Genomic DNA, 13724 nt, shown 5'->3' on the forward strand with positions numbered 1-13724 from the left:
AGTAAAAAAACTGGCCATTATAACCACAGAAATACCATATTATTTGAGAATTATAACGGTAAATTTATAGTAAACGCATTAATACCGAAAATTTACGGTATTTAAAAAACCGCGAAGGTCTTAATAATATATATATTTAATTATATGCTAAATTAATTTTCATTTAAGAGCATGTAATACAGTCTGTTGTCGGTAATTCAGTTTGGACTAGTGATAACAAATGCCAATTGAATGTATCGGATTGTTTATTTGAAACACATAAAATGCACTGAAGATTATCAGGCTGACTGTCAATACTCCCAACACTGTTCAAAAATTAGAAAAACGGTTGACCCTGAAGGCCATCCCTGCAACTTCCCGCTAATTCCATACTTAGGCGCTTAAAATTGCACCAATGACGTTTTTGAGCTCTTCGAGCTTAAAAATACAATTTATGGGTTATTTTGAGCTCTCCGAGCTCAGAGATTGCTTTCCTTTGCTTTTGAGCTTTTGAGCTCAAAAGTCTGATAGAGATTTGATAAGACACTATTTTTTGAATTTTTAAACCGCAATAACTTTTGAATGAATAAACCGATTTTCACGCGGTTGGCAGCATTTGACGCAGTTTTTCAAGCCTCACAAAGGATCTCAAATTTTGAATTGTTCGCGCTAGGAATTTCGGAGTTATTCCGAAAAAACACTTTTTTCGGTTTTCTTTCGTTCACGATATCTCTCGAACGAATCAACCGATTTTGACCGGACTGGTGGCGATCGACGTGGTTTTTTGAGGTTAAGAGCTGATTAGTTTTTGGAATTGAACCTTTAAGCCGTTTAAAAGTTATTCCAAAAAAACCACATTTGAAAAAAATTTTTTTTTCAGTTTTTGAAGATTTCTCAAAATCTATTGATCTGAATCGGTCCAAATAGTTTTCAAAATCTAAGTTTGGTTAAGCCCTTTTGAATGGCACCAACCGCGATGAAATCGGTCAAGCCGTTCAAAAGTTATAAGCGGTTCACATACTTTCACACACACACACACACACACACACACACACACACACACACACACACACACACACACACACACACACACACACACACACACACACATACAGACACCGTGACAACCTCGCGGGGATATTCAGGGAAGCTTCCTGTGACCTTCAAACGTCGAGATCTGATGAAAACTCGATTTTTGCAAAACGGGGTGAAAACAATAACTTCCCGATTTTTGAAAATCTTCGATTTTCTTAGCGGGAAGTTAAAAATTAAACTATAGTTTATTTACTATAGTAAATGAAATTTTTTGTTGATAATTAGTTTTCTATTCAAACCTAGTTGCATTTTAATAATTCTGTCTTATAAGTAATCTAAACTAAAGTAAAGATTAACCAAAAAATTAAATCAATCTTAAAGATTATATTGGTTGTAAGTTTATGAGTAATTTCTTTATAGTAAAGTTTATTTACTTGAATATATGATGGGTTCGGAGATAAGGCAGTTTTACGCGCGAACTCTGCCTATTGATTATCATTTTGTTATTTTTTTTTAATTATTAAATTTTAAAATAGAAGAATCAATTTATGAAGGACTATTATTAACATACTCCTGCCAAGTTTAATGATTTTTTGTTCAAAAATTACTTGGACAAAAAGCGTCTCAGTATTTTATCCAAAATTTGAATATTCTCTGTCCTACATGTTCTTAAAAACAATTTTCTTTTCTAAAAAAAATTTGTTTCGTGACGTCACTGTTCCATTAATTTACAATTTTTACATGATCATATAAATGCGCCTTAAAAATATCGCGCATGCGCGCTAGTCGTTCAACGCCAACCTAAAATGTCACAATATCCTGTCAATTACAAATAACAAAAAAATAATAATTACCACTTACTATGCAACAGCCGTCATACTTTACAAATAATCTTCAAAACATACCCGCGTCAACATTGTCTCTCGATCAAAACAATGTATTACCGGATTCATCTACCGCTCACATTCCCGTGGCTGTTGGCGGCCCGCCATTACTGCCGCACTTGGTTAGGGGCCAAAATATTCAAAGTGTAAATTTATTTATTTATTTATTTATTGCTAAATATTTATCAATTAAAAATAAATTGTTGTTTTAATTAATAGGGTCCTCATACAATCACAGTCACCAACAGTATGGTGATAGAACGCGAGCGTCAAAACCAAGAAATTTACCGATTTTGGTTAGCGCAGCAAAGGAGGAACTTGGGCGGAACTCAAACAGACGAAGATTATTTTGCGGAATTTAAAAATTCTAAATTAAGGAGGAATTTTATAACTAAAGTTTTCTTTATACTGTTCCTACAATTTTTATTCACTGCGCTATATATATCTTTCTTTATGTTTTAGTAATCATAACTTATAATTATGAAAATGAGGTTAGCCGACATTTAAAAATTTTTCGAAATTTTTTATTAGAAAAATTCATTTTAAGCAATTTTAAAAAAAATTTCACTTGTGAGAAACTTGGAAAAAAATAAGTACAACTTTTTAAATGTAATTTAATTAATACAAAAATTCAAAAATTTTTAGATGTCTGCTAACTTCAGTTTCTTCCTATAATTTAGTAAGTTATTAATTTTTTTTTAATATTTATTTTATTTCAGCCCTCCAGCTCGCGAATTCATAAATCGGTATTGGTATTTATGGGTCATAGCAATGTAAGAATTAATTTTTTTTTTATTTAAATAAATTGTTTAGTCATAAATTAAGTTAGCCAACATCTAAAAATTAAAAATTTTTTTTTTGAAAAAATAAATTCAAAGAATTAAAACAAAAAAATTTTATTTGTAAAAAACTTGAAAAACTGTAAATGCAGTTTTTAAAAAGATTTTTTTTTGTTCTAATTTAATTATAGAAAAAAAAATCAAAAAATTAAAAGCGTCGGCTAATTTTGGTATTATATTTTTTATAGCTTTAATTATTTTAAATAATTTTTTTTTGCTATAATTATTTAATTTATTTAATTAAATTTATTTCATTGAATTTATTTAATTATTTAATTTATTTATTAAAAATAAAAAAATGTCTATAAATTTTAGTATCATTAAAAAAATTACATTTTTTTTTATAGGACTATTTTTCTGTGCTCGTACTGCAGTATATCAATTACAGACTGCGGAAGAAGACAATCCGGATGGGGGATAACATTGTTGCTGCTTTTAGTTAATTATCACTCTCTTACAATTTTATAAATAAATAACCATTATTAATATATAGTGGATCAAACTTTTTTTTAGACACTAGCAGAGTCTCACTTGGCTGCATACATATCAATACGCTTTAATGTGGAGTTGGTGTTGATAACGGTCGGTTTAACTGCTGCGGTAACACTTATGGTCGCACTTGCAGCTATTTGTTGTAAAGTAAGTATTTTTTTTTCTTCAAACCAAGTTTTGAAGAAACCAGATTGATAATGCTTACTAACTGCACAGAAAAAATAATTGAATCAAAGAAAAAAATTGGTGGCCAAGAAAATAATTTTGAAGAATTTAGTTGTATTGAATCAAGTAAAATTTACTTGAGAAATTTTTCATATTTATTTACTTGAGCCGGATAAATTTTTTTTCTGTGTAATAAACTACTAGTAACTTTGTGCAGTCACTACGTGACTACCGTGACTTGTGAACTATAAATAAATGAAATTTCGCTCTATTAAATAATAATTTGCACTGGTTAAATTGCACTGTACTTTCTTAAATATTAACGTTTTTAAAGATATAAGCTCATCCCGATGTTACACTTATCAAGAGTTTTCATTTGAGTACCCACATGTATTTTTATATATTTTTCATATATACATATATATATTATATATAAATACATGAAAAATTGATGTGGGTACTCAAATTAAAGGTCTCGATGAGTGTAACGTCGGGGTGAGCTTATATCTTTAAAAATGTCAATAGTTCACAAGATACAAGGTCATTTCTTAATTATTGACATTTTTAAAGATATAAGCTCATCCTGATGTTACACTTATCAAGAGCTTTCATTTAAGTACCTACATGCATTTTTGATATATTTTTCAAATATACATATATATAATATATATAAATATATGAAAAATTGATGTGGGTACTCGAATGAAAGGTCTCGATGAGTGTAATATCAGGGTAAGCTTATATCTTTAAAATTGTCAATAATTAATAAATTATATGGTATTTTGCCAATTTGTGATATTTTTAAAGATATAAGCTCATCCCGATGTTACACTCATCAAGAGCTTTCATTTGAGTACCCACAGGCATTTTTGAAATATTTTTCATATATATATATATATATATATATATATATATATATATATATATATATATATATATATATATATTATATAAATATATGGAAAATTGATGTGGGTACTCAAATTAAAGGTCTCAATGAGTGTAATGTCAGGGTGAGCTTATATCTTTAAAAATGTCAATAATTAATAAATTATATTGTATTTTGCCAATTTGTGATATTTTTAAAGATATAAGCTCATCCCGATGTTACACTCATCAAGAGCTTTCATTTGAGTACCCACATGCATTTTTGATATATTTTTCATATATACATATATATAATATATAAATATATTTTTTTATTTTAACTCCGCTTTTCAGACTTCTGTCTCGATGGGGGTCCGGCCGAGACCGGAAGGGGACTCCAGGCTGATCGGTACATTAAGTTTGGCAGAATAAGTTTGGCGGTATTACATACTTTTTCAGCCTGGAGAGTAATGCGGCGATGGGCCGACTTTGGGGAAACTGCACGCATTTGCCTGTGCCCCACCGGTAGCACAGGGCTTGGGGAAACCATCGAAAACCCAAACCTGTACAGCCCGGCATGAGTTACGAGCACCGATGTTCACTGAAAATTAAATTTCAGCTCACACCGGGATTCGAACCCACGCCTCACCAGTCCCAAGCAAGCATGACAAGCATTATACCGCTTAGCCATGGGACTGGCTTAATATATAAATATATGAAAAATTGATGTGGGTACTCAAATGAAAGGTCTCGATGAGTGTAACATCAGGATGGGCTTATATCTTTAAAAATTTCGATAGTTCACAAGATACAAGGTCATTTCTTAAATATGTATCTAGAGATAGAGTATTTTCGAATGCAGCCTAAATACTTATCAGAATAAATTGACTATTGGTGAGAATGATTTGAAACCTTGAAAAGGCACAAATTCAAATCAAGACCTTTAAAATGACACTAAATTTCTCTAAAAAAAACCGATTTTGTCATATGACTATCCTAAACACAAAATTTTTCTTATTCCATTAATAATATAGACAATAAATAGTGATCAATTTATAGTAAATACTATTTCAAACAGTAAAATTGTGATTTTAATAGTTAATTTGTGATATTTATTATTCGAATGCTACAATTCAATAATTATATAGAAAAAAATAGCATTCAAAACAGTAATAACAGCTATGTAAATGTCCAAAAAGTTTAAGTATAATAATTAACAATTACAACTTTAATGTTTATCATTTTGCAAGTAAAAGATTATCGTGTGATATGGAAAAAATATTTAAAATGGTTACTAAAACTACTATAGGAAGACTTTTAGATTTTTATGTAACCAACGTCAACATTTGCAAGGTAAAATAGTAAATTTAAAACGCAACGATAAAAACAAATCTATAATTATTGATTTGCTTTGACTGGTAAAAAATATATATTCAAAGTGTCAGATTTTTACTGTTTGACTTTGTTAAATTTAACAGGTGATTGTGACCTTCTCTCCCTTCTCCCTTCAAAAGTTTAACTATACATATCTAAGTAGCCATTCTAACTATTTTAAACTGTTAAATTAAAGTAGTTAGAGTTGTTATTTAATATATTATTTATCACAAGTCACTCGATATGATTTTATAAAATACATATTAATTAAAATGGGAATTTTTACTGTTTGAGAAGATTAACTTTAAAGAGCGAGTCGTTATTAAATATAGTAAGCTACAAATAACTTTTTTTCAATATTAAATTATAAATGGATTTTATATTTCTTCACATGATTCGTGATTTTTAATAAAATTTCCCGAAGGGGAATTTTTTAAAACATTAAAAATTTTTCTGCTTAATTTCTTCGCGTACCAATGGATAATTTTTAATGATAATTACTATTACAGTTCGACTTTACAATGTGGACTGGGCTCCTGAGTATTGTAGGCGTTGTTGCATTAATGTCGATAATTATAATAACCGTAACGTTAATGTACACCAAAATTTCGGTGGCTATCACAATTTTCGGCGCTATTGGTGCTTTAATTTTTTCTTTGGTAATTATAACAAAATAAATAATCAATAAATAAATATTCTTTTAAATAATTAAATAAAATAAATTTATTTTGTCTAGTATCTGTACTTTGACGTCCAGACGATAATGGGCGGAAGAAAAATCCAAATATCTCCAGACGAAATTATCTTCGCTACAACTCAACTCTACGTTGATATTATCGGACTGTATCGTTATTTATTGCTACTTATTGGAGGATCCACTAGAAGTTACTGAATTTTAATAACAATATATATTTTTTCTTGCATCTCGCCTAATAATTAGTCATAAAAAATTATCATTATAATTTTTTTATTGTTTTGTTATCCGATCGTCTTTTCGTACGTACTTTGTACGTCCTTCTTATTTAAATTCGCCACCAATACACTGAAGAACTTTTTTATTCTTACTAATAAAAGTACTAAAGATTACGGTGTGTATTCGTGACTGTTAGAGGTCACAAACTCTGCGTCATTTATGTTAATCTTTCAGGAAATTTTCAGGTGTTTAATATTATTCATTATAGGTATTAACAAAAAAAAAAAAAAAAATAACCATTAATATTATTTTTCTTGAAGAAGAAATAATGGACGGGCAATTTTTAATTCTTCACAATTTTTTATTTGACTTCTACAATTTTTTGCTACTTAAAAAATTTTTTACTATTGATTTTGCCTTAAAAAAAAATTTACTTTAATTTAAAAATATTTTTTTTATTTTTTTAAATTATAACCCAAAAATCGGCACTATTATTCAGGTATATTACCATTTTTTATTTATTAAGAAAAAAAATTATTTTATTCAAGTTTTTTTTTTAATTATTTTTATTTATTTGCAGTAAATTGATGGATATTATTTTAAATTTTTTTCCTTAAAAATTTTCAAATTTATTTTCGAAGCTGATATTTTTAAAAAGTAAGGCAAAATGGACCACTTAAATTTGAATTTTTTTATTACGTAAGTTACCAAAAAATTAAACTAAATTTTTTTTACCATTCAATTTTGTTTTTTTTCAAAAAGTTACACAAAAAATCACATTATTAAAAAGAAAAAAAGAATTTCTCTTAAATTAATTAAATTTTTTTTTTTTTTTATTTTACAATTAGAAAAAAAAAACTTTTTTTTTAATTTCATTTACTAAAGGTAAATATTTATATTTGCTCTTATTTTTAGTCACATTATTCTCAAAGCTGACATTTTTAAAAAGTGGGGCAAAATGAACCGCTCAAATTTGGATTTTTTATCACTTAAGTAACTAAAAATCAAACTAAATTTTTTTACTATCTAATTTTCTTTTTCAAAAACTCTTACATAAAAAAAAAAAAGAATTTCTCTTAAATTTATTAAAATAATTTTTTTATTTTACAATTAAGAAAAAAAAACACTATTTTTTTTTTTTAAATTCATTTACCAAAGATAAAATATTTTTATTTGCTTTCATTTTTAGTCACATTATTCTCAAAATTGATACTTTTAAAAAGTGGGGTAAAATAGACCATTCAAATTTGGATTTTGTATCTCTTAAGTTACTAAAAAATCAAACTAAATTTTTTCTCTACCCAATTTTTTTTTTTTTTTCAAAAACTTTAGCACAAAAAAATTAGTCTAAAAAAATTGAATTTCTCTTTAATTTTATTAAATTTTTTTTTTTTTATTTAATAATTAGGGAAAAAAAAATTTTTTTTTTCTTAAAAAAAAAGTTCATCCATCAGAGGTAAAATATTTTTAGTTGCTTTTATTTTTAGTCATATACCCTCAATATATATGTACATATATATACATACATATATACATATATATCTAAATATATATATAAATACATTTCTATATATGTAGATATATTTTATTTTCCCTCTCTATTTTCTTTGTCTCTTTCTATACTCCAATACTATATATATATATATATATATATATATATATATATATATATATATATATATATATATATATATACATGTTTATATATATACATGTTTATATATATATATATATATATATATATATATATATATATATATATATATATATATATATATATATATATATATATATATATATATATATATATATTTATATTTATATATATATAAAATAAATTCTAACAGTACTAAAGTAAGTAAAGATAAAATAAAAAATATTATATTAAATAAACCATAATTATTAATAATAAAAATATAAAATTTAAAATTGCGAGCGTTAGAACACATGGTGCATTACATACACACAAAATAATAATAACAATATTTAAATCAATACCCAACACAAGCTCATTTTATAACGTCTTATATTTTGCGTGACGTAGATACGTCACTGCTTTATATTAAAAAAAATTATTTTTTTTTTCTTTAGTTAAATTTTTATTTTTTCTACAAAAATGTGATATGTAAAATAATGTAGTTTGTGAAAAAAAAAGTTTTAGATTTTGTAATAACTCTAATAAGATAACAACTTAAATATGTATATATATATATATCTAATTTATATAATCACTTATTGCTAACATGTGTGTCTTTATATATATTAAGAATTAAGAATGTATTAAATATGATACAAATTTATAAATTCAAGGCTGTTAATTTTTTTGTAACTTGTTACTGAATTTTTTTTATATATTTATTGAGATAATTTTATATTTTTGATAGTTTTATTATAAATAATTAAGACAAAATGGTAAATAATTATGGTTTAATATATTATTTATTATTTTATTAATAATTAATAAATATTTAATTTTTTTAGCTTCAAAAATTAATTACTCCTTATTTAGGAACATTGTTTAAGCAAACAATGAAACATGCTAATAAAAAACCTTCATTACTGCCAAATAATTATGGTATGTATTAAATATAATTTTTTTATTTATAATTAATAAATAAATTTAATAATAAATTTTTAATAAAATTTATTTTTTTTTCAAGGGTCGAAAATTATTAAGAAAAAATATTGTACTTCTATGATAAATGATGATGTTTTATTCAAAGAGGTAATTGATATTTATATTTAATAAGTTAAATTATTATTTTATTAGATTTTAGAAATTAATATTTGGTAAATTTCTTGGTTAAGATCAACGGCAAAGGTATTGTGGTACTTAATCGTCCTAAGCAGCTAAATGCGCTGAATTTGTCTATGGTGAAAAAAATTTACCCTAAATTAAAGAAATGGGAGGACAATAAGAGCCTGGTGATCGTCAAAGGTGCTGGAAGCAAGGCTTTCTGTGCTGGAGGCGATGTTAAGTATTTAACAGTCGCTCTTAATGAGCCAGAAGGACACAAAACTGGACATGATTTTTTTCGTGCTGAATACAGGTCAGAATTTTTTCTTTATTTTTTAAAAAATTAATTATAATTAAAAAAAATTTTTTTTTTTTATCAACAATTATAATTAAAATTTATTTAGAAGATATTTAATAATTTTTTTAATAAACAAATTAAGGCAAAAGAATATTGAAATTTTTAAAAATTATAAATGCTATTTTTTTAAAATTGATTTTTTCTTAGTTATTATTTACGTAATAAATTATCCTATTTATTTTTAATTTTATAATAATCTTATTTAAACAATCCAATATACTCTATCTTATTTTTATTTAAATATTTAATAGAACTTAAATGATTTTTTTCTTAAAAAATTAAACAAGATTATATTTCATGATAAATATTTTTTTTTTAATCACTTTTTCTTCAATAATTGCAATTATAGTTTTTTTTATAATTTCTCCAAGTGAAATTTCGAAAAAAAAAATTTTTTTTGGCTATAATCATATGAATATATAACATTAATAAATTTAATAGTCATTTTAAAAAATTTTAATTTTATTAAAAAACAAATTCTGTCTGAAGAATTATTTTTGCTCTTTTATTTAAAGATAAATATTTACTAGAAGTTTGCTAAAATAAATTTGATTTTTTAATTACTTAAAGAAAGAGAAAAAGAAAATTAAAAGAAATTAAAAATTATTTATTACTACTTCATTAATTATTAAATTTAATAAATAACAAATTTACAGTTTGAACCATTTGATTGGAACATATGAAAAGCCATATGTTGCAATAATGAGTGGAATAACGATGGGCGGTGGTGTAGGACTCTCAGTACACGGAAAATATCGGATCGCAACAGAATCAACAGTTTTCGCGATGCCAGAAACTGCTATCGGATTGTTTCCTGATGTTGGTGGTACCTATTTCCTCCCACGCTTAAAGGGAAAACTCGGTTTATACCTCGGACTCACGGGACAACGTCTCAAAGGTAAAATCCTGAAACATCTTATTATAATTATTCAAATAGATTAGAAGAATTTAGAATCTCTAGATACATAATTAAGAAATGACCTTGTATCTTGTGAACTATTGACATTTTTAAAGATATAAGCTCACCCCGACATTACATTCATCGAGACCTTTCATTTGAGTACCCACATCAATTTTTCATATATTTTATATATGTAAATATGAAAAATATATCAATAATGCATGTGGGTACTCAAATGAAAGCTCTTGATAAGTGTAACATCAGGATGAACTAATATCTTGAAAAATATCATAAGTTGGCAAAATACCATATAATTTCTTAATTATTGACATTTTTAAAGATATAAGCTTACCCTGATATTACATTCATCGAGACCTTTCATTCGAGTACCCACATCAATTTTTCATATATTTATATATATTATATATATGTATATTTGAAAAATATATCAAAAATGCATGTGGGTACTTAAATGAAATCTCTTGATAAGTGTAACATCAGGATGAGCTTATATCTTTAAAAATGTCAATAATTAAGAAATGACCTTGTATCTTGTGAACTATTGACATTTTTAAAGATATAAGCTCACCCCGACATTACACTCATCGAGACCTTTAATTTGAGTACCCACATCAATTTTTCATGTATTTATATATAATATATATATGTATATATGAAAAATATATAAAAATGCATGTGGGTACTCAAATGAAAGCTCTTGATAAGTGTAACATCAGGATGATCTTATATCTTAAAAAATGTCAGTAGTTGACAAAATACAAGGTCGTTTCTTAATTATTGATATTTGTGAAGATATAAGCTCATGCTGATGTTACACTCATCAAGAGCTTTCATTTGAGTACCCACATCAGTTTTTCATATATTTATATTTATATGAAAAATATATCAAAAATGCTTGTGGGTACTCAAATGAAAGCTCTTGATAAGTGTAACATCGTGATGATCTTATATCTTTAAAAATATCATGTTGGTGAAATACAATAGAATTTCTTAATTATTGACATTTTTAAAGATATAAGCTCATCTTAGTGTTACACTTACCAAGACCTTTCATTTGAGTACCCACATCAATTTTCCATATATTTCATATATTTATATATATTACATATATTTATATATGAAAAATATATCAAAAATGCATGTGTGTACTCAAGTGAAAGCTCTTGATGAGTATAAGATCCGGATGAGCTAATATTTTTAAAAACATCAATAGTTAAGAAAATACTGTGCAATTTAACAAAATTCATTATTTAATAAAGAAAAATTTTATTTATTTGCAATAATAATAATAATAATAATAATAATAATAATAATAATAATAATAATAATAATAATAATAATAATAAGTAATAATAGTAATAATAATAATAATAAGTAATGTATTAATGTTTAGTATATCTAAACTGGGCAATATTTGAATCCTTTACCCTAAATTAATAATTAATTCCAGGTGAAGACGTAAAACACGCTGGAATAGCAACTCACTATGTGCCATTATCAAAACTTGAGGACTTGGAACAAGTCCTCTTAGAGTCAGACGCAGAAGACATTGACAAAGTGCTCGAAAGTTTCGAATCTTCAGCAGACACTGAGTTCAGCCTGGACGAATTCTTGCCACGGATAGACCAGTGTTTCTCCGCTGACACTGTCGAGGGTATAATCGACAACCTCAAAGCAGACAGCTCAGAGTGGTCAAAAATAGTCCTGGAGAGTCTGCAGAAAATGTCACCGTCTTCTCTGAAGATCACCAAAGAAGCTCTTGACCGTGGAAAGAACCTGAGCTTCGAAGAGTGCCTCAAAATGGAGTTCAGGCTCGTCTGGAGGGCTTGTGATAGGTCAAGCGACTTTTACGAAGGAGTCCGCGCTCTCTTGGTCGACAAGGATCTCAATCCTAAGTGGAACCCTCCGAGCCTCGCAGAGGTCACTGATAAATATGTTAAGAGCAAATTTAAAGCTCTTGTTCTGAAAGACGAGCTGGAACTTCGATAAATTATTTTATTAATATTTTTATTTGAATAAAAAAAATGATAGATGCGAATTTGATCCATATTATTAAGAAAAAAAAAAAAACAATTAAGAAAATACCTTTTATCTTGTGAAATATTGACATTTTTAAAGATATAAGCTCATCCTGATGTTATACTCATTGAGACCTTTCATTTGAGTACCCACATCAATTTTTCATATATTTATATATATTATATATATGTATATATGAAAAATATATCAAAAATGCATGTGGGTACTCACATAAAAGGTCTCGATGAGTATAACATCGGGATGAGCTTATATCTTCAAAAATATCAATAATTAAGAAATTACCTTTTATCTTCTGAAATTTTGACTTTTCTAAAGAAATAAGCTCATCTCGATGATATACTCATCAAGAGCTTTCATTTGAGTACCCACATCAATTTTTCATATATTTTATATATTTACATATATATATGTATATATGAAAAATATATCGGAAATGCATGTAGGTACTCAAATGAAAGCTCTTGATGTGTGTAATATCAGAAAGAGCTTATATCTTAAACAATGTCAATAATTAAGAAGTTACCTTTTATCTGGTGAACTATTGTCATTTTCAAAGATATAAGCTCATCTCGATGATACACTCATCAAGACCTTTAATTTGAGTACCCACATCAATTTTTTATATATTTATATATATTGTATATATGAATATATGAAAAATATATCAAAAATGCATGTGGGTACTCAAATAAAAGGCCTCGATGAGTATAACATCGGGATGAGCTTATATCTTTAAAAATATCAATAATTAAGAAATTACCCTTTATCTTGTGAAATATTGACATTTTTAGAGATATAAGCTCACCTTGACATTACACTCATCGAGACCTTTCATTTGAGTATCCACATCAATTTTTTGTATATTTATATATATTATATATATATATATATATATATATATATATATATATATATATATATATATATATATATATATATATATATATATATATTTATATGTATATATGAAAAATATATCAAAATGCATCTGGGTACTCAAACGAAAGCTTTTGTAAATGTATCATCGGGATGAGCTTATATTTTTAAAAACGTCAATATTTAAGAAAGTACAGTGCCATTCAATAAAATTTATTATTTAATTAAGCAAAATTTTAATTT

The 13724-nt window shown here is 26.0% G+C and overlaps 2 protein-coding genes across 3 annotated transcripts; both read left to right on the plus strand.

Annotated features, from left to right (window-relative positions):
• The first annotated feature begins 1590 nt into the window (after window positions 1-1590).
• On the plus strand, window positions 1591-6721 carry LOC123262372 (protein lifeguard 3-like). Its single transcript, XM_044724537.1, has 7 exons — window positions 1591-2044; window positions 2118-2359; window positions 2618-2671; window positions 3085-3175; window positions 3251-3376; window positions 6145-6294; window positions 6372-6721. The coding sequence occupies exons 1-7, from the start codon at window positions 1877-1879 to the stop codon at window positions 6525-6527; spliced, it is 987 nt and encodes a 328-aa protein (XP_044580472.1). The 5' UTR covers window positions 1591-1876; the 3' UTR covers window positions 6528-6721.
• Window positions 6722-8380: 1659 nt separating this feature from the next.
• LOC123263341 (3-hydroxyisobutyryl-CoA hydrolase, mitochondrial) lies at window positions 8381-12603 on the plus strand. 2 transcript variants are annotated; one of them, XM_044726004.1, is made up of 6 exons: window positions 8381-8402; window positions 9030-9123; window positions 9209-9273; window positions 9357-9598; window positions 10300-10541; window positions 12016-12603. In XM_044726004.1, exons 2-6 carry the CDS (start codon window positions 9078-9080, stop codon window positions 12552-12554), a joined length of 1134 nt encoding a protein of 377 aa, XP_044581939.1. In that variant the 5' UTR covers window positions 8381-8402; window positions 9030-9077; the 3' UTR covers window positions 12555-12603. The 2 variants fall into 2 exon arrangements, with proteins under 2 accessions (XP_044581939.1, XP_044581938.1); XM_044726003.1 differs by lacking the exon at window positions 8381-8402 and adding an exon at window positions 8920-8960.
• Window positions 12604-13724: the final 1121 nt, after the last annotated feature.

The sequence above is a fragment of the Cotesia glomerata genome, linkage group LG4 (genome assembly GCF_020080835.1).
Source record: "Cotesia glomerata isolate CgM1 linkage group LG4, MPM_Cglom_v2.3, whole genome shotgun sequence".
Taxonomy (NCBI): domain Eukaryota; kingdom Metazoa; phylum Arthropoda; class Insecta; order Hymenoptera; family Braconidae; genus Cotesia; species Cotesia glomerata.

What these genes read in the sequence shown, in the direction of transcription:
- LOC123262372 (XM_044724537.1), top strand. Translation starts at nt 1,877, where the DNA reads ATGCAACAGCCGTCATACTTTACAAATAATCTTCAAAACATACCCGCG. An exon ending in TATTTATGGGTCATAGCAAT is followed by an intron (nt 2,672 to 3,084) that starts GTAAGAATTAAT and finishes TTTTTTTTATAG; the next exon opens with GACTATTTTTCTGTGCTCGT. An exon ending in TAACATTGTTGCTGCTTTTA is followed by an intron (nt 3,176 to 3,250) that starts GTTAATTATCAC and finishes ACTTTTTTTTAG; the next exon opens with ACACTAGCAGAGTCTCACTT.
- LOC123263341 (XM_044726003.1), top strand. An exon ending in ATGATGTTTTATTCAAAGAG is followed by an intron (nt 9,274 to 9,356) that starts GTAATTGATATT and finishes TTCTTGGTTAAG; the next exon opens with ATCAACGGCAAAGGTATTGT. An exon ending in CACGGGACAACGTCTCAAAG is followed by an intron (nt 10,542 to 12,015) that starts GTAAAATCCTGA and finishes AATTAATTCCAG; the next exon opens with GTGAAGACGTAAAACACGCT.